Source organism: Spinacia oleracea, chromosome 5 (genome assembly GCF_020520425.1).
Source record: "Spinacia oleracea cultivar Varoflay chromosome 5, BTI_SOV_V1, whole genome shotgun sequence".
NCBI lineage: Eukaryota > Viridiplantae > Streptophyta > Magnoliopsida > Caryophyllales > Amaranthaceae > Spinacia > Spinacia oleracea.
In genome coordinates, this window is record NC_079491.1 from 68,719,912 (window position 1) to 68,739,932 (window position 20,021).

At 36.5% G+C, this 20,021-nt stretch overlaps 1 protein-coding gene across 1 annotated transcript; it reads right to left on the reverse strand.

The window, feature by feature from the left end:
• Positions 1 to 6,127: 6,127 nt before the first annotated feature.
• LOC130461580 (uncharacterized) lies at positions 6,128 to 19,580 on the reverse strand. The gene is made up of 15 exons (XM_056829732.1): positions 19,312 to 19,580; positions 14,846 to 14,929; positions 13,609 to 13,915; positions 13,284 to 13,514; positions 12,878 to 13,177; positions 12,331 to 12,753; positions 11,953 to 12,228; positions 11,641 to 11,853; positions 11,208 to 11,554; positions 10,918 to 11,121; positions 10,718 to 10,825; positions 10,559 to 10,640; positions 10,374 to 10,475; positions 10,124 to 10,268; positions 6,128 to 6,291 (listed from the first exon to the last, which is right to left on the reverse strand). Exons 1-14 carry the CDS (start codon positions 19,578 to 19,580, stop codon positions 10,170 to 10,172), a joined length of 3,045 nt encoding a protein of 1,014 aa, XP_056685710.1. The 3' UTR covers positions 6,128 to 6,291; positions 10,124 to 10,169.
• Positions 19,581 to 20,021: the final 441 nt, after the last annotated feature.

Consider the following 20,021-nt stretch of genomic DNA (forward strand, 5'->3'; position numbering starts at 1 on the left):
GGATAATATTTATATTTCCGATACGATCCATATTTCCGTTTCCGGCAATATCATCGTTTCCGGAGTATTCATTTCTTGCTTGTGACGATCTCAGCTCCCACTGAAACCAAGATCCGTCGATTCCAAATATCCATAGATAGAGTATTTAATGCCATTAAATACTTGATCCGTTTACGTACTATTTGTGTGACCCTACGGGTTCAGTCAAGAGTAAGCTGTGGATTAATATCATTAATTCCACTTGAACTGAAGCGGCCTCTAGCTAGGCATTCAGCTCACTTGATCTCACTGAATTATTAACTTGTTAATTAATACTGAACCGCATTTATTAGACTTAACATAGAATGCATACTTGGACCAAGGGCATTATTTCCTTCAGTCTCCCACTTGTCCTTAGGGACAAGTGTGCATTTCCTAATTCCTTTGTCGCTCGATGCTTGCTCTTGAACATAAGGTAAGAGTTGTCATCCTTATTATGTCCAGAGGTGTTTCTCGGTTTCAGAGTTCAACTGATCAAATAAACAGATAATCATAGCCTATGATTCATCCGAGCACGGCCATGTATTTCACTGTTTCTAGCTCTCCGAGTGGCCTTGTACAACTTTTAAGCATCTCATCCCGATTTATGGGAGGACAATCCCAATCTTGCGATCTTGAGATTAGACTTCGTTTGATAGGTGATTACCTGAGCGTTGCCTTTATAGCCTCCTTTTACAGTGCGACGGTTGGTCAACGTCAAAGCAACCAGTTCTCAAACAAGTAATCTCAAATCACTCAGGTATTGAGGATTTAGTGTCTAATAATTTTAATGAAATTTACTTATGACAGATTTTCATCTCTTACAGTAAAGTTTCATAGGTCTTGTCCGATACTAGTCTTCCCAAAGTAAGTATCTATGCAAATGATTATGACATTGCCATGTCCACATAGTTCAAGAAACAGAACTACTAGTCATCTTGCATTCTAGTCGTCTAACGTTTTCTATGCGTCCAATTTTATAGAAAACTCCGACTAGGGACCATTTTCAACCTTTGACATTCAAGTTCACTTGATAGACATTTCTTAGTCACAGGACTGGTCCTGACAGTCTATCTTGAATATATCGTCAAATTGAAGGGACTCATTATTTAATACTAAACCAAGATTAAATGGAATATGAAAATACATTTCATATATGATAAATGTTCAACCCCATTGCTTAAGAACCATGGGCCTCAAAACCCATCTTTAAAACAGTTCATGGAATTCAAAGCTATGCTTGATTTCCAGTGCTACAATGTGAGTGTTGCTTCTCACTTGTTTCATAGGTTTAGTTATCATGCTTTGCCAATCTTAATATCCTTTTCATCGAATGTTCTTCGAGATAGATGATAAGATCTTTTGAGTATGTTTATTTTGTGATCTAGTCTTTCTTGCTACAATAGTGGTTCTACGCATTTTCAATGAAGAACCATTAAGTCAACAAACATGTGATCTTCCCAAGTTCAATGAAGAACTCTTTAATTTAAACAACTCTATTTTATTGCTTCTTAGGCAATAAGTACTTTTACTTCAACTGTATAGGTTGCTAGTGATGCTTTGTTTGGATTTACTTATCCAAGCAGTTCACAGATATGCGGAAGACTTTCAAACTATATCTTAGAACTTAGAAATTTAATTTCCCAAGCAACAACTCATGGTCTCTAATCCATGTTGCCATTTCAAAATACGATGCTCTATAGCTCGTCTTTGTCAATGGTTAACTCCATAGGGTCTTGCTTGATCCTTTGCCAGTGTTTATGCGTGTAGCATCAATATTTAGCACATCTTTATTTCCTTGAATCAAGAACTATTCCTATGTACCTTTTTAAGTACCATAAGTATTCTTGATCTCAATCTAGTTGATCTTCACTTAGATCAATAGAGATTGGTATATGTTCGTCATGCCTAAAGTCATACGATACATTTTTGGCGATCCTCATATTATATCATACATGATAAATTCTTTTGCAGAATAATTCTAAATTGAATTCTATTCATGTAACTATAGCTCATTCAATTTCAGTAGATACTGAATCCAGCTAAATTCTTTGACATATAATATAGGTTAAGAATCTCACTTAGATCCTTTGATGTTTTAACTTAGTAAATGCTTATACATAGTTCAAGCATTCTTTACTTAGATTTATTCATATGGGTCGAATGTCTCCAATGGAGTATTTCATGTTTGATTTAGTAAATGCCATTACTTAATCCAAAACAATATTATAAGATCTTTGTAAATAGATCTTAATACCCAGTATGTACTAAGTTTCGCCATGGTCCATCATTGATGAATAATCTCAAATCTAAGTCATTAGCATTTGAATGTTATTTCACAATAGAGAGATATGTGTGTGATACACATAGGACCAATTAAGTTTTACGTACTCCCACTAAACTTCTTATATATCTATAAGAATTATGTACGTTTTATGAAACTAAAATACTTATTAGTTTCACTAAAATACATTTCCAATTCCCAATTGCTTGCTTAAATCTGTGCTTAGATTTCATAAGCTAGCTTTTCTTTTCAAGTATTTATTTGGATCCACAAATCCTATGACATACCATGTACATAGTTTCTTCCAACATTTGACTGAGGAAGATGTTTTGTCATCCAACTGCCATATGTACCAATATGCAATCATTGCTTGAATTATAGACTTAAGCATTACGATTTTGCATGAGGTTTCAACACAATCCACATCGTGAATTTGCTTGTAACCTTTAGCAACTAATCTAGCTTTGTGTGTGAACACAATTTCATATTTGATGGTTTTTATCCTTAAAATAAACTATTCTTGCAAATCAACAAAATTTCAATTTTTTCATCAAAACATTGAGTATGTTTTATGGCCTCTAACCATCTAAAACATTTGAGTCTATATATGGCCTCTAACCATTTTAGGGAATCTGGGTTTCGTCATAGCTTTCTTACAAGTCACAAACTCATTAATCTACATGATAATAGTTTGACTGCAAGTTGTAGGTTTCTTCACTATCTAATAGAAGAATCTCATAGTGACTTGAACTCTATGCCTACATGGGTTTAGAACATCAAACAACAGAATATCAATAGCCACTTGAAAGTCCTTTGAATATTCTGTTCTCCTTGAAGCACTTGTAAAGTCTTCTAAGAGATGTCTATTCTTTAAAGCCACTTCTAAAGTCCTCAAAGAATAAGTGTTTGGATTTTCTAAAGAACTTCGAAAAGCCTCCGGAATGTCCGTTTATGTTTGTTGTTCGCCTCGAAAACTTTCGAGGTCTATTTTCTCCCACTTGTCATTTTGGAAACGAATCTCCAAAAGGACATTATTTTGAGCAAACAAACATTATGTTCTCATAATTCGTGGTAGAAAAAATACCCTTGTGTCTCATTTGAATAAATCACAATGAAACATATATCTATACTTGGGTCTTAGTTTGTCGAATGACAAACACTAAGCTCCCACCGAGTTTTGCAACTTTCTAGATATATTTTATGAAAAGATATTTTGAAATTACTTTTCAATAGCTTTGACGAATTTGGTTTAGTTTGGTGGTAGTTGAGCATTTTGTTTTAGAAATTATAGGAAAAGTCTTTATAATCCATCATTGATCGAATCAAGTACTAATTGACTTCGATCAATCCAACTTAGATATGCCATATCTTATGAAGCTCGATCGTGAAATTACAACACACAATCATTGATGATCATTTTTGGTCTCAAGTAATCATTAACATGATCTATCCTAGATCTTTATGATTTCTTGCCAAGGGGATTTTATACTTCTGAATCTTTGAACTAGCCAAACAGATTCAAGTTTATATCACTTTGAGTAAATAAACCTATATTCACTCAAATCCATGTGAAATAATAAAGTCATAAAATCTTTCTTTAGCTTTGAATTCTATTGTCTAGGCGTTCTAACAATAGTTCATATCTTTTGTTACTTTCAACAAGTAAGACTTCAACAAGTAAGACTAGCTTGTCTTGAATGATCTAGAAATCAATCAACTTTCAAAAGTCCATAAAAATAGAGCTTTTGAATGTTAACTTGTTGATATGGTCTAAGTAACAATGCCAAAGATTAGTGGAACTCAAATCAAGAGATTGATTTGAACTTAGTAAAGTTTTATTGTTAAAGATTTGTTTGTTTTAATCAAGCATATTGACTCAACCCGTAAATGACCATTTCATTCAAATAAACAAACAAACATAGTTTTTGTTCTTCTGAATGTGAGTCTTTCTGTGTTTGAAAACAGAAATTTAGGTATGCTGATTGTGGAACAAAATAGCCATTAAGTTCCAGCCTTTGGAAGGACTTTAAAACAAACTAGATGACCCTACAACTAATGTAGCATTGCCATGCTTCATTTCCTACTTGTAGGCCATTAGTGTACACTAGTTTCCATTGTTTGAGTTTTTACCGAAGTAAGAACCTCAAGCGGTATATGATACTAAGGAAGTTTGATTGCTAGGTCACTTCTCTTTAAACATTAACTTTTAGGTAGAAACGGAATTGTAAATTCCTTTCATTTGTTCCTTTGTTTTCCTATTTCTTGTACCCTTTCTTATAGTCTTAAGAATTGAATTCTCTAGTGTTGACTTTTATACTTTGTTTAGACATGTTCAATATCACCAACAAGGTTCTTTACCATTTTAATTTATGTTGAATATTTTGTTTCAACTAGATGATCTTACCAGAAGCTTCTAAAGTTCTCTAAGCATCGATCTATTCGAATGTCTAGGGACTAGACTCATTCGAGAATTAAATGGACAAAGATATTAGGTTGTTAACCATTGGTAAGGCTGAGCGTTTAAACTCAATGCTTTATGATCTCAAAACTACATTGTATTTTGAATTCACAAGCACCAATCGGTTTGCCATTCGACTTTGATACTCGAAAACAACCATAAAAGTCACTAAAAGAAACGTACATTTTAAAATTGCTCACATCTCTCATTTCCGTGAATCGTTCTTGGATTCACTACCAATCGAGGATATTTACTGTTACCTTTCTAAAAGGATTTACGGCAGTGCAAGATATTTAATTATAAACAATAATTAAAACATTCATTGGAGCATGCAAAGTCTAAACATTTATCATGAATAAATAACTTGAAAATTAAAGCAATCATGCAATTCAAACAAGTTATTAACATTTTATTCGAATTTATTGTTCCGGCAGGTGTGAATAAAATGATTCCAAGATCCTAAAACCATCGAAGAATTAAGCACAGTTTGTCGACTCAATTCTAAAACATTTTAGGTAAGCAAAAGCCTTTTGCTAATAGTCTAGAAACTACTCTTGGTTGATAGGCACGTCTAAGAACTTATTAGGTAAACCTATCGATTTTTGCCACGACATAAAAGGACTCCTTACTTATATCGTTGAGTTTCACCAAAACTAACATGTACTCACAATTATTTGTGTACCTTGCCCCTTTAGGACCAATAAGTAACACCTCGCTGAGCGAAAACTATTACTAGATTGATGTAAAGGATATCCAAGCAAGTGTATATTTTGGTATGGCACCTTTTAACTCAATCACTAGTGGAAAAAATACCTGTTGAGGGGGGCATTTTGGGTTTATTGAGGCGAACAAGGCCCGCTGCGACAGACGTAGCTTCAACAGCTCAGTGATCTGTTGAGGCGGGCTTTGTTCGCCTCAACAGGTGATCTGTTGTGGGGGGCTTTCAAAAGCCCGCCTCAAAAACCTCTACAGAAAGCGCGAAAATAAGGACCTGTTGAGGGGGGCATTTAAGAAGCCCGCCTCAACAGCCTCCTCTGTTGAGGCTCACTTCTTAAATTCCCCCCTCAACAGGTCCTTATTTTTGCGCCAAAAGTTCATATGTTGTTGAGGCGTACATTAAAAGCCCCCTTCAACAACATTAATTTTTTTTTTTCCAAATTCTTTTAAAATATAAAATAGGCGGCAATAACCACAACTAGATATATACTCCATTGAGTATTGAAACCTGTACCCAATCAACACCAAAATAGCAAAGGTATGAATCTGCTTATCTTTGATAAATAAATCATTACATTAACTTCATTTATATTAACCCAACAGAGCAAAGCGTATATATAGTACGTATGTTTACAAATTTTAAACACCTAGCTAGTCTAACAAATTACAACTAATATTAACAACTAAAGACAAAAGGCTAGAGAGCTAATCTAACAAATGTCTCTAATCCAGCCACTTAGGTCCCTTTAGATCATGCATTACAAACCTTAAGTAAGGTCGTGTTGACTTTCTTCCAATCGACTCGATCCCTAGCCTGCAAGTTGCATGGAAGGAAAATATATATGAGTACCAAAGTTTACACTCACGATATTGTCTTTACATTCCATTGAAGCATAAAATTAAAAGATATAGTTGCAGACTATAGAGATAATTAAGTACGTTGTTGACCTATAACGACCCAATGAGCCTTAAATGTGCATACGTAGATTAGAATGAGTTTTAGAAAGTTAAAGCTATGTATATTAGTAATGTAATAAGAATCAAATGAGTCCTTAGGTTCTTTAGTTCAAAGTTGGGAGCGGAAATGTCATTTTAGCTCTAAACATGACCTATAACGACCTAATGAGCCTTAAATGTGCATAAATAGATTCGAATGAGTTTTAGAAAGTTAAAACTATGTATATTAGTCATGTAATAAGAATCAAATGAGTCCTTAGGTTTTTTAGTTCAAAGTTGGGAGCGGAAATGTCATTTTAGCTCTAAACATGACCTATAACGACCTAATGAGCCTTAAATGTGCATAAATAGATTCGAATGAGTTTTAGAAAGTTAAAACTATGTATATTAGTCATGTAATAAGAATCAAATGAGTCCTTAGGTTCTTTAGTTCAAAGTTGGGAGCGGAAATGTCATTTTAGCTCTAAACATGACCTATAACGACCTAATGAGCCTTAAATGTGCATAAATAGATTCGAATGAGTTTTAGAAAGTTAAAACTATGTATATTAGTCATGTAATAAGAATCAAATGAGTCCTTAGGTTCTTTAGTTCAAAGTTGGGAGCGGAAATGTCATTTTAGCTCTAAACATGACCTATAACGACCTAATGAGCCTTAAATGTGCATAAATAGATTCGAATGAGTTTTAGAAAGTTTTAACTATGCATATTAGACATGTAATAAGAATCAAATGAGTCCTTAGGTTTTTTAGTTCAAAGTTGGGAGCGGAAATGTCATTTTAGCTCTAAACATGACCTATAACGACCTAATGAGCCTTAAATGTGCATAAATAGATTCGAATGAGTTTTAGAAAGTTAAAACTATGCATATTAATCATGTAATAAGAATCAAATGAGTCCTTAGGTTCTTTAGTTCAAAGTTGGGAGCGGAAATGTCATTTTAGCTCTAAACATGACCTATAACGACCTAATGAGCCTTAAATGTGCATAAATAGATTCGAATGAGTTTTAGAAAGTTTTAACTATGCATATTAGACATGTAATAAGAATCAAATGAGTCCTTAGGTTCTTTAGTTCAAAGTTGGGAGCGGAAATGTCATTTTAGCTCTAAACATGACCTATAACGACCTAATGAGCCTTAAATGTGCATAAATAGATTCGAATGAGTTTTAGAAAGTTAAAACTATGTATATTAGTCATGTAATAAGAATCAAATGAGTCCTTAGGTTTTTTAGTTCAAAGTTGGGAGCGGAAATGTCATTTTAGCTCTAAACATGACCTATAACGACCTAATGAGCCTTAAATGTGCATAAATAGATTCGAATGAGTTTTAGAAAGTTAAAACTATGTATATTAGTCATGTAATAAGAATCAAATGAGTCCTTAGGTTCTTTAGTTCAAAGTTGGGAGCGGAAATGTCATTTTAGCTCTAAACATGACCTATAACGACCTAATGAGCCTTAAATGTGCATAAATAGATTCGAATGAGTTTTAGAAAGTTAAAACTATGTATATTAGTCATGTAATAAGAATCAAATGAGTCCTTAGGTTCTTTAGTTCAAAGTTGGGAGCGGAAATGTCATTTTAGCTCTAAACATGACCTATAACGACCTAATGAGCCTTAAATGTGCATAAATAGATTCGAATGAGTTTTAGAAAGTTTTAACTATGCATATTAGACATGTAATAAGAATCAAATGAGTCCTTAGGTTTTTTAGTTCAAAGTTGGGAGCGGAAATGTCATTTTAGCTCTAAACATGACCTATAACGACCTAATGAGCCTTAAATGTGCATAAATAGATTCGAATGAGTTTTAGAAAGTTAAAACTATGCATATTAATCATGTAATAAGAATCAAATGAGTCCTTAGGTTCTTTAGTTCAAAGTTGGGAGCGGAAATGTCATTTTAGCTCTAAACATGACCTATAACGACCTAATGAGCCTTAAATGTGCATAAATAGATTCGAATGAGTTTTAGAAAGTTTTAACTATGCATATTAGACATGTAATAAGAATCAAATGAGTCCTTAGGTTCTTTAGTTCAAAGTGGGGAGCGGAAATGTCATTTTAGCTCTAAACATGACCTATAACGACCTAATGAGCCTTAAATGTGCATAAATAGATTCGAATGAGTTTTAGAAAGTTAAAACTATGTATATTAGTCATGTAATAAGAATCAAATGAGTCCTTAGGTTCTTTAGTTCAAAGTTGGGAGCGGAAATGTCATTTTAACTCTAAACATGACCTATAACGACCTAATGAGCCTTAAATGTGCATAAATAGATTCGAATGAGTCTTAGAAAGTTAAAACTATGCATATTAATCATGTAATAAGAATCAAATGAGTCCTTAGGTTTTTTAGTTCAAAGTTGGGAGCGGAAATGTCATTTTAGCTCTAAACATGACCTATAACGACCTAATGAGCCTTAAATGTGCATAAATAGATTCGAATGAGTTTTAGAAAGTTAAAACTATGCATATTAATCATGTAATAAGAATCAAATGAGTCCTTAGGTTCTTTAGTTCGAAGTTGGGAGCGGAAATGTCATTTTAGCTCTAAACATGACCTATAACGACCTAATGAGCCTTAAATGTGCATAAATAGATTCGAATGAGTTTTAGAAAGTTAAAACTATGTATATTAGTCATGTAATAAGAATCAAATGAGTCCTTAGGTTCTTTAGTTCAAAGTTGGGAGCGGAAATGTCATTTTAACTCTAAACATGACCTATAACGACCTAATGAGCCTTAAATGTGCATAAATAGATTCGAATGAGTCTTAGAAAGTTAAAACTATGCATATTAATCATGTAATAAGAATCAAATGAGTCCTTAGGTTTTTTAGTTCAAAGTTGGGAGCGGAAATGTCATTTTAGCTCTAAACATGACCTATAACGACCTAATGAGCCTTAAATGTGCATAAATAGATTCGAATGAGTTTTAGAAAGTTAAAACTATGCATATTAATCATGTAATAAGAATCAAATGAGTCCTTAGGTTTTTTAGTTCAAAGTTGGGAGCGGAAATGTCATTTTAGCTCTAAACATGACCTATAACGACCTAATGAGCCTTAAATGTGCATAAATAGATTCGAATGAGTTTTAGAAAGTTAAAACTATGTATATTAGTCATGTAATAAGAATCAAATGAGTCCTTAGGTTCTTTAGTTCAAAGTTGGGAGCGGAAATGTCATTTTAGCTCTAAACATGACCTATAACGACCTAATGAGCCTTAAATGTGCATAAATAGATTCGAATGAGTTTTAGAAAGTTAAAACTATGTATATTAGTCATGTAATAAGAATCAAATGAGTCCTTAGGTTCTTTAGTTCAAAGTTGGGAGCGGAAATGTCATTTTAGCTCTAAACATGACCTATAACGACCTAATGAGCCTTAAATGTGCATAAATAGATTCGAATGAGTCTTAGAAAGTTAAAACTATGCATATTAGACATGTAATAAGAATCAAATGAGTCCTTAGGTTTTTTAGTTCAAAGTTGGGAGCGGAAATGTCATTTTAGCTCTAAACAGAAGTAAACAGAGGAGAAACACACAGATGGAAGTGAAATTCTAAAGACCACCAGATCAGAATTCACATGCAACAGCAGCAAGACCAGCAGATTAGTATTCAAAGCAATAAATTAGCAAATCCAGCAGACTTGTAATTATGGAAAAATTAAAGAACTTTACCAAATCCATGAAGATATAAACGCTTCCATCTTTGTGTCTAAACAACCTAAGTAAATAAATACTCGGTTGTAAAAAACTTAGCCCATTGCTCACGAACCACATCTATTTCCTCATCGGTATAAGGCGCATTTCTTGGAGTGTAAGCCTGAAATAAGTAACATGATAAGTAATGCTACTTGTAAATTAAGAATTCTACTACGTAAAAGTACTAGTATTAGTAGTTCAACTAACATATGGTAAAAGAACGAACATTGTCTAACCGCTCATCAGTGTTATGGTGTAACGTGACTATTTCATGCATGAACTTCATAACGTAATAGCCACACTCGTGGGCGCCGACTTGTTGAGCACACTGATTTGGAGATAAATCATAAATTATATATCCAAGTAGTTACCCAAAAAAAAAAGTAAAGCTAATTAGTAAGCATGATATACCTTTACATGGAAGCCTTTCAACCCCTGCATAGTCGCTCTATTCGGACAAATCCCATCATTAAACTTGTACACTTGGTATGCCCTGGAAGTTGAGTAAAACTTCATGAATCTGATTCGGCACGAAAAGAAATAACTTAAAAAGAATTGAAAGTAACTTACAAACACAAGATTCCCCATGCACTATTTTCTCGGTTGGAACCTATCGCAGAGTCGAAAATATACGCACAACCTCTACGTAGGTCTAACACGTACAAAATCCAATGATTTCTGCATTATATATAAATGTTATTGCAACCTTATGCATGAAAATAACAATAACATAGCTATTTACCAAATATCGATCAATCTCTAACACTTACTCTTGATGGTATGGGATCAAAAACCACTTGGTAATGTTAGGATCACCCTTCTTCTCCTTTTCAATTTCAGCATTGAAAACTACTTTCAAATACATTGATGCAGCCTGAGGGTTGGCCTTGATTCTAGAGCTTGACATTGCCTCGGGACAAACAAACCCAATCTGAGAGTTGTCAAATGCAAAGGTGTGTTCGTGGAATAAACACCTACAAAGTAAATGTATAATGCAAAAATTTCAAAAACTATTATAGTTGACAAAACCAAAAACAAAAATATCGATGGAAAAGTTTACATCATATAGACTTGGATCACTGAAATGTTGAGGCACGCCCCTCTAAGGAACTCTTCAACGTCAACCTCATTTACATAAGTTTGTCGATCTTCGTCATAATGCCAAACCGAAGCGGGCAATGGGATTGAAGTATTTTTATATACATCACCGGGCGCCGTATTGATGATAAACTTCAAATAATTGCATGATGGGCCAAGACCTTGAATTGTGTCGTCTGCCAAATTTTGCTTCTTACTTTTGGCGGCTGATTCTTCAGTTTTACGATCACAACTACCTACCATCTCTTTGGCCGTCTTAGAGTTCTTCGACTTCGATTTCGACTCCAACTTATTTGAGCATGAATTTCCCTGTAACAATAATGTTAAGCTAGCATGAAAAGTTCAGTTTTGATTTCAGTGTTGAAGCACAGGGGAGTGGGAAGCATATGGTTTACCTTGGCCGTTAACTTCAGTGTTGTCTTCTCTTTGGACCCTAAATCAAGTGTTGCCTTCTCTTTGACAATTAATTCTGTTGTCTTATCTTTGACAACTAATTCTGTTGTCTTCTCTTTGACAATTAATTCGTTTTTCTTCTCTTTGGAGCTACCAACCACCTCTTCAAAAATCTGACTCCTGGACTTCTTTGTTGGGCGTGGAGTAGAGTACTCCTAAACAGAGGTAGAAACCAAAGGAGTTCAAGGCTCTGAATCTAATTCTAAACAGATGCATAACGCAATGAATGACAATTAATAATAAAAAAGTTATACCTCGTCTTCTTCGAAAATCACCAAGTGAATTGGCCATTGCACAAAACTAGCAAGAGCCCTGCCTAAGTTATTGAATCCATCTCCAGTAGGTACCGGAAGAGTGTCATCATCATGTCCGTCGTAAATACAATCAACTTGGACCTTATAATGACTAGGCTTCATCGATCTAAAGTGTTGGTGCAACGAACCATCCAATGGGTACGCCATACCATCTGCCACTATCACTTTGTTACCCAAAACTTTATCCTCAAGGGCAAGACGACATGGAGTTATGGCCTTCACAAATAAATTTACAAAATTTCAGAAATCACTACAAAGTACAATATTAAAAACCTAGCTAGGGGTGTTTTGAGTGTATGCACTATAGAGAATATATACCTTCAGCTCGCGTGGTTGCTGCGATGAACTCGGACAACAGGTTACGAGTGCACGGTTAACATCAAACTCATCACTTACAAGAGAAGAATCAAGTGCGGGGGTAGAGAGGGTGTGTAGTTGACCGGTTGCTTTCAATGTGGCTAGTTGGTTTTGGAGGGCCTCCGCCACCTTTCTCTCTAATTGATCTTCAAACTCCCTTCTCACCGAAGCTCTGATTGATTCGATAGCCTCCGGTGATGGTTCAATATGGCCACATCTACTACTTCGGTCTATTGGACCGAAAGCAACTTTGTAACCGACATTAACTCCACCTGTTGCCTTGACACGCCCACGGTGATCCTTTTTTCCCATAGCCTTGGTGAGGGCATCTTCTCCCTGGGTGAATGAAATATTTCCTTTTCCCTCTTCTTCTATGTACTCCAACTATAAGAATTAGGAAAGTAAAAATTAGATGGTATACATGATGGAAAGGAGAAGCAATCTTAGCAATAGAACTAGGAATTAGGAAAGAAAAGGATATAGAACGTAAAATTTCATATGCACTTACAGCCATCTTAGCAATATTTACGGCTTCTTTATCATTCGGGTCAACTTCCCACTTTCCCTCTTTGTTTTTAACTTGATGAGCCAAGATCCACTCTACTGATCTAAACTTCTTAAATCTATCTGGCGCTGTGGTGAGTGATGAGGTCACTGAGGAGGAGCCACTTGAGAGGGTTAAAGCTGCCTCTGGCGGTAGTCGCCCATCATTTATCCACTCTGGTCTCTTTCTAACATAACCCTTTTGGCCTGTGCGATGTGGGTGCTTGTTTTGTAATGCACTTTTACTTGTTTTTTCTCTACGAACCTGTCAAAAAACACATAAAGAACATGTCGAACATTTAAAGATGGCAACAACAAACTAATCATATAATTATATAAAAAAATATCTAGCAAAGTAAATTCATTATTACCAACATCTCCGGCTTGTTTCGTTCTATCACAAATGTTTTCCAATCATCCTCTGTGATTTGATGGTAGATGTCCCAAGGCATGTCATTTGTCTGATGTTTCGGCATTTTTTCTTTCTTAGTTATCCAACGCCGCGTTAACCTGGACTTGAAAGCTCCAAAGCGTTTCGCCACACACATATGAAAATATTTTTCTCTCCTTTTAGCCGGATCATCAATAATGTGGAACAGAAGCTGTTAATTTTATGGATAAGAGATTGTTAGAAACGTATGCTACACAAATAGATAATCTAGGAGAATACAAATCAAGTTTTTATTCAATGTTTACCTTGGTCTCCTCCCAAAACCCCTTCTTTGTGTGTTCATCTAACGTTGAATATTCTTTCACATTAATGTTAATTCTAGCAGCACAAGACCCAACTTGCTTCCCGTATTCTCCTGACCATTCTCCATCGGGGATTCCATATTGATTATACTGAAGATGCATAGGCTTTTTGGCTTGAACTCCTTTTGACGGACCACGGAATTTGGTCTTTTTACTAGTGTTGGTACCTTGTGATTCCCCCGTAGGATGACTAGCTCCATCAATTCCCTGTATTTCATTATCACGATGATCATCCATGGTAGCTACGGTCCTGCAACAAAGAAAAGAGAGCAATACTTAGTAAAGGGAGCAATACTTAGAAAAGAGAGCAAAATGCTACAATTGGCCATTTACAAAGCTATACCTAAAATAATGGCCTTATGGTATTACACCTAACATGCAAAACAATCCCAAATCAAACCTCACCTAAAAAAACAACCCAAAAAAAAATCATAACTCACCAGTTCTACGCACTGATCTGCACAGCTCAGATCAGAACTGTGCAGATCAATGCATAGAACTGATCAGAACTGACCAGTTCTGTGCACTGATCTGCACAGTTCTGATCTGAACTGTGCAGATCAATGCACAGAACTGATCAGAACTGACCAGTTCTGTGCACTGATCTGCACAGTTCTGATCTGAGCTGTGCAGATCAGTGCACAGAACTGATCAGAACTGACCAGTTCTGTGCACTGATCTGCACAGTTCTGATCTGAGCTGTGCAGATCAGTGCACAGAACTGATCAGAACTGACCAGTTCTGTGCACTGATCTGCACAGTTCTGATCTGAGCTGTGCAGATCAGTGCACAGAACTGCACAGTTCTGTGCACTGATCTGCACAGTTCTGATCTGAGCTGTGCAGATCAGTGCACATAACTGCACAGTTCTGATCAGTGCATATTCCTTGTGCTACTTGCAGTTCTCGTGGATTGATAAAATGCAATATATGTCAAATTTGATTCCTGGTCTAATTTGATGATTCTGGAGTTCAAATCTTCACCTTCAAACATGTAAATTACACCATACTGTAAGCAAAGTATCAAATTGTAAACAAAGTCATCTTCAAAACGGTTTTTATGTACTTATCCATCATCAACCACCAGAAAGCAAACATCAGAAACTAAGTTACCAATCACAAAGCCATGCAAACAAGAACAGGTAATTGATATTATTAGACAAAATGTACTGAAAACTAACCTAGGAAAATTCAACTGCAATTTCTGCAACCTGTGCTTGGAACCTGGCTCACATAAGAGGATACGACATTCACCAAGTTTACACCTGTGTGAAAAAACCAGATAAAGTTAGTCAAGTTATTAGAAGTATCAGACTCTCAGTAACTTAAATAGGAGGGATAAAGTAGGAGACTATCACTGCAATTCCTCTTCACAATACAAGTGGCAATTGATTGGGGTTGAATTTTTAGAAAAAAAATATGAATTAATATCCACAAGTATCCTTCACTATTCAAATTTAAGTAGTCAAGATAACAAAAATTCCAAGGCGCACAGGCTTTCAGATATGAATAGAAAGAACAAAGTCAAAAACTTCAACAATGCATCAGAAGTGAAGCCCGAACTTACACATGTATGTTTCAATTACGATTCGTAACCAATATTCCTTCCGTATGATCTGTACGCATATGATTAGTATTATTTGCATCCTCCTCTTCTGGCAATGGTTGAACAACCATTGGTAACGGAGGTGTGTCATCATACTCATCATACTCATCTTCATCTACAACATCATCAATACCCAAAATATGTCTTTTTCCTTGGGCAACAACACGCCATCTAGGATCAATATTGTCAACCACATAAAAAACTTGCTTAGCTAGTGATGCTAGAATGAATGGCTCGTCACTGTCACTTAGTCGATCAAAATTCACCAAGGTTAAACCCGGGAAAATTTCATCTCGCTTCACACCATTTTGGTTGTTAGCCCACTGACACCGAAAAACAGGGATCACAAAATAGGTATAATCAAGCTCCCATATTTCTTCGATAACACCATAATATGATTGTGTTGAATCAACCGGCCTTTTATCCTTAGCGCTTGCATAGACCCTAGATGATGCAACAACCTTTACTCCACTATTTTGCACTACACTCTTTTCATCTTGCCTTCTAGTGTAGAATGTGAACCCATTGATATCATATCCTTCAAAAGATCGAACACATAGTCGAGGACCTCGAGATAACCACTTGATCGTATCAGAAACATCATGGTCTTGTTTCTTTCCAACTTCCTTCTTAAACCATTCAATAAATGTGCGATTATGTTCCCGCATCAACGCTCTTTCCTTCAACTTAGGATTACAATGTTGCAATTCAAGCAGATGCTTTTCTAAATAAGGATGAACCTCTGTAAGATGCTGCAACACACAAAGATGTGCCTTCTTCTTCCTCTCCGATGGAGGAGATATCACATTTTTACCAATTACTCCCTCCCCTGCGAGCCTACCAACATGTCGAGATTTTGGAAGTCCTATTGGTTCAAGGCTTGACAAAAACTCAGCTAGATATCCAGAAATCTCTTCTTTAAGGACTCCCCGAATGATACTACCCTCTGGATTAGCCGGATTCCTTGCTTTGTCCTTTAAAGTCTTAAAAAATCTCTCAAAAGGATACATCCATCTTAAGAACACCGGACCACATAACTTGACTTCGCGAACTAAATGGACAATCAAATGCACCATTATATCAAAGAAAGAAGGCGGAAAATACATTTCAAATCGACATAGAGTTTCAACAACATCATTGTGCAAAGCATCCAAAGTCTCCGGATCAATCACCTTAGCACATATGGAATTGAAAAACAAACAAAGTTTTGTTATAACATGTCTCACGTGTTTCGGCAATATCCCACGAAGTGCAATTGGCAAAAATACATTAATCAGTGCATGACAATCATGAGACTTCATACCAATCAACCTAAGGTCCGAGAGAGACACTAGGCGCTTAACATTCGACGAATATCCCGAGGGAACCTTAATGCCATGTAAGCACTCACAAAACTTCTTCTTCTCCTTTCTCGACATTGTGTAACACGCTGGAGGCAGAAAGGTCTTTGTACCATCCTTTTTTTTAACAGGCCACAAATCTGGTCGAATATTCTTCTTTTTCATATCTTTCCGCACATTCTCATTGTCCTTGGTCTTTCCTGGTATGTTTAGCAAAGTCCCGATGATAGCATCGCACACATTTTTCTCAATGTGCATTACATCGAGACAATGCCTAACCGACAAATCTTTCCAGTAGGGAAGATCCCATAATGGAGACACTTTCTTCCATAAAACACCCTTTTTAGACTTGGACTTGAAGCACTTACCGTATTTGGTTTCAACATTTTTGATACGTTCATAAACTTGTGATCCTGTCAAAGGTGTACGAGCTACTCCTTCCTCGGTGAACCCATTGAATTCCTTCTTCTTCTTACGATAAGGATGATATCGACTAAGGTGCTTCCTGAAATCTGGGTAGATATTTTTCTTGAAATGATCCAACCGTGTGGGCTTCATGTCCTCTTCACATATAGGGCATGCTTGTTCTCCTTTGGTTTTGTACCCAGACAAGTTTCCATAGGCCGGAAAATCATTTATGGTACAGAAAACCATTGCCCGCAATGTAAAGTTTGAGTTGGTGTGAGCATCGAACATTGGAACACCTTCATTCCACAACAATTTCAAATCATCTATGAGTGGAGCGAGATACACATCTATATCATGTCCTGGCTGCTTAGGCCCTGAGATGAGGAGTGACAACATGATATACTTGCGTTTCATACACAACCATGGAGGAAGATTGTAAATTGCAAGAAGAACCGGCCAAGTGCTATGCTGACTACTCAGAGAGCCGTATGGATTCATCCCATCTGTACATAGAGCAAGTCTCAGATTTCTAACCTCCTTGCCAAATTCAGGATACTTCTTATCAATAGTTCTCCATTGAGGAGAATCAGCCGGATGTCTAAGGAATTCATCTTTCTTCCTCCCTTCCGCATGCCACCTCAGATACTTAGCATTCTTCTTTACGGAGAACAAGCGCTCAAACCTAGGTATGATCGGAAGATACCACAATACCTTGGCGGGCGGTCCCCTCTTAGCTGAATTGGCCCCTTTACGCTTGTAACGCGACATAGAACACGTTGGACACTTATCCAATTTTTCATACTCTTTTCTGTAAAGAATACAATCATTTGGGCAAGCATCTATCTTGACGGCCTCTAAGCCTAAGGGATTCGTCAATTTGTTGGCATAATAGGCAGAGGTGGGAATGTCATTGCCATCGGGAAACCAAAGACCTAGTCGTTTCAATAATTTCGTGAAACTTTCTTCGGTCCAACCACTCTCCGCTTTCAAGTTGGAAAGTGATGCCACACATTCTAACAATTTGAATTTTGTACACCCAGGGTACAAAGGCGTCTCAGCAGCCTTTAATACCTGCTCGAGTATGTGAGGTCGTTCATTCAAGTGATCTTTCACCGCATCCATCATTTCATTTATTTCATTATCTTCTTGCTCATCATCATCCATCTCATTATTCTCAGAAATATCAGAATCACTCTCATCACTCTCATCACTCTCTGCCAGAACATCAAATTCATTCACACTAGAACTTGGACGATCAAGTATTTTCTCACCATGCCAAAACCAGACATGGTAATCTTGCTTAAACCCACGACGAAATAAATGATCCTCAATTTCATCAATATCAGCTAACCGCCTTACATTGTTACAATCATGGCAAGGACAATAGATCTTTGCGGCTTTCGTATTCCGTTGGTGTGCTAAAGCACATCTAAGGAACTCCTCAACCCCACTCAAGTATTCCACCGTAGTATGGTCACCGTACATCCAACGACGACTCATTTCTAATAACACAAGGTTTTACACAGAATTAGATAAATCAAGCCACAAATTCTTAATTTTGACACAAGAACTATACTAGCTTGGCATAAGATCTTTGTTCTCTAATGATGCAATCTTAATTTTGACACACGAACTATACTAGCTTAGTTTCTGATGTTTGCTTTCTGGTGGTTGATGATGGATAAGTACATAAAAACCGTTTTGAAGATGACTTTGTTTACAATTTGATACTTTGCTTACAGTATGGTGTAATTTACATGTTTGAAGGTGTAATTTACATGCATGAAGTACTGTTTTAGCTTCTCAGTGCACTGATCAGTTCTGTTCTGTGCACTGATCTGCACTGCCCAGATCAGAACTGTGCAGATCAGTGGACAAAACTGATCAGAACTGTGCAGTTATGTGCACTGATCTGCACAGCTCAGATCAGAACTGTGCAGATCAGTGCACAGAACTGGTCAGTTCTGATCAGTTCTGTGCACTGATCTGCACAGCTCAGATCAGAACTGTGCAGATCAGTGCACAGAACTGGTCAGTTCTGATCAGTTCTGTGCACTGATCTGCACAGCTCAGATCAGAACTGTGCAGATCAGTGCACAAAACTGGTCAGTTCTGATCAGTTCTGTGCATTGATCTGCACAGCTCAGATCAGAACTGTGCAGATCAGTGCACAGAACTGGTCAGTTCTGATCAGTTCTGTGCATTGATCTGCACAGTTCTGATCTGAGCTGTGCAGATCAGTGCGTAGAACTGGTGAGTTAAAAAAAACTAAGATTTGGTTTTAAGTCCAAACCTTGGTCTGATGGCTGATTCTTCTATTGCAAAATGAGGAATAGATGGATATAAGGAAGACAGGGTTGAATAGCTTGGTCTGAAGTTCCTCGAGAACTGGCACCAAGAAGCATAAAACAGAACATCTACACAGTCCTGATTGAGGTTGTACACCAAATGCAGCGCTTTTTGCAATGATGCTTCATCTCCCTTGAAAATTAGAAGTAAGCAAATGCTATTAGATTTAGTTGAAAAGTAACAGAAAGGAAAAAGCTCCACATAAAATAACATAGCTATTGAATCTCCTAATTTGGTTATTAAAGTCCTTTCTTAAGTTAAATATCAAACCACAGTTTGTTTCCATGCAACAGGATGGATAACTGAATGAGCCCCTATGCATGCAACTATGCAAGAGTTAAGCTACAAGCACCTGGCACTACTCATACTCAGCCATAGTCAAAAGCCTTGTAAGTAGAACTAGTTAATATGAGACTGGTCCTCGGCAAAGGAAGAGGCACGGAGGTTTGCTGCGGACTGTGCATACATTTTCAAATTTTGACAGGTGCTCGACGACCTGGCTTGATTAACCAAGAAACAAAAAAAGACTAAAAAAATCTCTAGGGGGGCAGACTAGTTTTTTTCACACCGTTAACATAATACTTGCAATAAAGAAGTGTTTACAATCTGCGTTATTATCAGATACTGTAGCAGGCTATATCAGGTACACCAGCT